This window comes from Porites lutea, chromosome 1, assembly GCF_958299795.1.
Source record: "Porites lutea chromosome 1, jaPorLute2.1, whole genome shotgun sequence".
In the NCBI taxonomy this organism is placed as follows: Eukaryota; Metazoa; Cnidaria; class Anthozoa; order Scleractinia; family Poritidae; genus Porites; species Porites lutea.
The window spans coordinates 38,269,934-38,272,010 of record NC_133201.1 but is presented as its reverse complement, the minus strand read 5'-3'; the positions used below and the strand labels follow the sequence as shown (position 1 = coordinate 38,272,010).

Here is a 2,077-nt window from a genome sequence, read left to right as displayed (position 1 = left end):
CGTACCGGAGTGAAATTCTCGCCCGGGCACAACAACCGGGGTGAACTCACGCCGCGGTGACTCGCGCCGGTACGACATTTTGTGGTGGTAACATGTAAACAATACCGTACGCATACAGCTACTTTGGGTATAATGTAATTTGCAAAGCAAAATCATAGATAAGACTAAAAATTCTGTCATGTAGAATTATTTATTTCTTTTTTTGGATTTTCTCTTCGCCTTTCCTGGAGCCAGGCATCCACACTTGGATACCTTTTCCCCTCTATTGAAGGACAAAAGGTTTCTAGTCCATATCTGCCAACATGTCTTTGTTTTAGGCGAAGGTGGCACTGTCTGCAGACGTTAAAAGTAGTAGACCTCTGGTACTTCCGTTTGCTAGCAGTTTCAGTACTTGTAAGCGCTTCTGCTTCAGCTTCCCTTTTACGCTGGTTGTACAGTGTTGTATGTGGCACTGGTATAACAGTGGGACTGTTATATACACGGACTGCCCCTTCAGCTGGAGGTACAACTCTTTGTGTGCCTTTAGGTCTTTCAGTCGGTATATTTGGAATAGATTTAAAGTCATGTGGCGTTCGAGCTGGATAGGTTGGTGGCTTGGACAGAAATGACTGTGTAGGAGGGAGTGGCTCAGCAGACTCAACTGTTGCAGTGGGTGGGAGGGACTGGATCAGAACCCTGTTTTCTATGTTGTCTCTTGTTAAACCTGTAGACAAAATAATCAGTCAGTTCATCCCGTTCATCTGGATCAAGACGACTGACATCTGAAGACCAAGTCTTCCCTGTCTGGCTGTAAAGATATTCTACCCCAATTTTCTCACCTAATTTTGTAATAACAAGAACAATTCAAATCGGTATGTGAGTTTTATGTGGTTATTAGGAACTGCAACCTTCCAAATGAAGGTGGGAATCAGCAGCCTATAGATTGCTCATACATGGGATACACTTAGTAGCTGACACTATTTAGCACTATTTATCTGTTACCTAACTCCATGCAAAACATGATTAAGATAAACAATTAACCCACATTACCTGTGTACTTGCCAGGATGGTCAAAGTTCTTTTGCTGCTTTTCACCATACACCATTTTAGTCAAGCGGTTGATTTCGTACTTTAGGGAGGAAGAGTAGCTGCTTGTTGGTGAATTTTCACCCCCATCTATCATGGCCGCCGAAGCCCTGTCTTCATTCCAGGGTACAATGCCCTCAAGTAGATAGCACTGGAAGTGGATATCATTGGCTATTGTACCTACAAGTAAAAAATTTTAGCATTTAAATGGAGTGCCAGAAGAAAGATGTTACCATTTTATAAGATGGTCTTAGACCATTAGATAACACAACTTTCTGTTTCAGTACAATCTTTTCAGAAACACAGATAGTAGTTGGAATGTACCTTACACATCTCTTCATATCTTTCAAGTCAACATTTTTTGTTAACGGAGGTGATCCTTAAGGAGGATGAGGACATTATTGTTTTATAAGTAAAGGATTTTGTTTGTTTTTTACCTGGAATGAAGCGATCAATGTGTAAATGGAATGACTCCAATGATGTTGACCCTCAGGCATATCTGTACATGGGGAGCTCAACACCACCCTTCTTTAATGTACCAGTCTGGGTGTACAATTGAATGGCAGGGTCATCTACGTCCTGTATGCTCGAAATGTGCTGTTTCTGCTCCTCCCAATTCTGCTGGATTGATGTTTTCTTCAGCAGAGGTATACCCATGGTATCCTTCGCTTTGTCAGAAGAAAACGTGTCGATTAGATCTTTGATGAGACGAGTTGTTTCCTCCACTCCCCGTGTGCGTCGTTTGCAGTGGCTGTGCAAGGCCAGTTCTTTCTTAATAATATGCATAGCAACATGTAAATTGTAAATATCTTATTATCCACTCCCCTCAGGGCTTTTCAGGGATAATTTACAACACTGGTTGGGGGACTTTGCCAGACTGCTTAAGGTGCAGTTTACAAGTACTGAAGGAATGAGTGATGATGCCCCCATACATGAGTGTGAAAGTGAGATAGACCACTACACCGGGCACTACGTGCCCTACTCTTTACGAAGAGTGTGTGGGTTCTTTAAC

At 42.3% G+C, this 2,077-nt stretch overlaps 1 protein-coding gene across 1 annotated transcript; it reads right to left on the bottom strand.

Moving 5' to 3' along the window:
- On the bottom strand, positions 1-1,241 carry LOC140938329 (uncharacterized). Its single transcript, XM_073387823.1, has 2 exons — positions 1,030-1,241; positions 1-703 (listed from the first exon to the last, which is right to left on the bottom strand). Exons 1-2 carry the CDS (start codon positions 1,160-1,162, stop codon positions 177-179), a joined length of 660 nt encoding a protein of 219 aa, XP_073243924.1. The 5' UTR covers positions 1,163-1,241; the 3' UTR covers positions 1-176.
- Positions 1,242-2,077: the final 836 nt, after the last annotated feature.

Coding starts and splice junctions, on each gene's coding strand:
- LOC140938329 (XM_073387823.1), bottom strand. CDS start 1,162: ATGATAGATGGGGGTGAAAATTCACCAACAAGCAGCTACTCTTCCTCC. Junction 704..1,029: donor CCATCCTGGCAAGTACACAG/GTAATGTGGGTT, acceptor TTTTGTCTACAG/GTTTAACAAGAGACAACATA.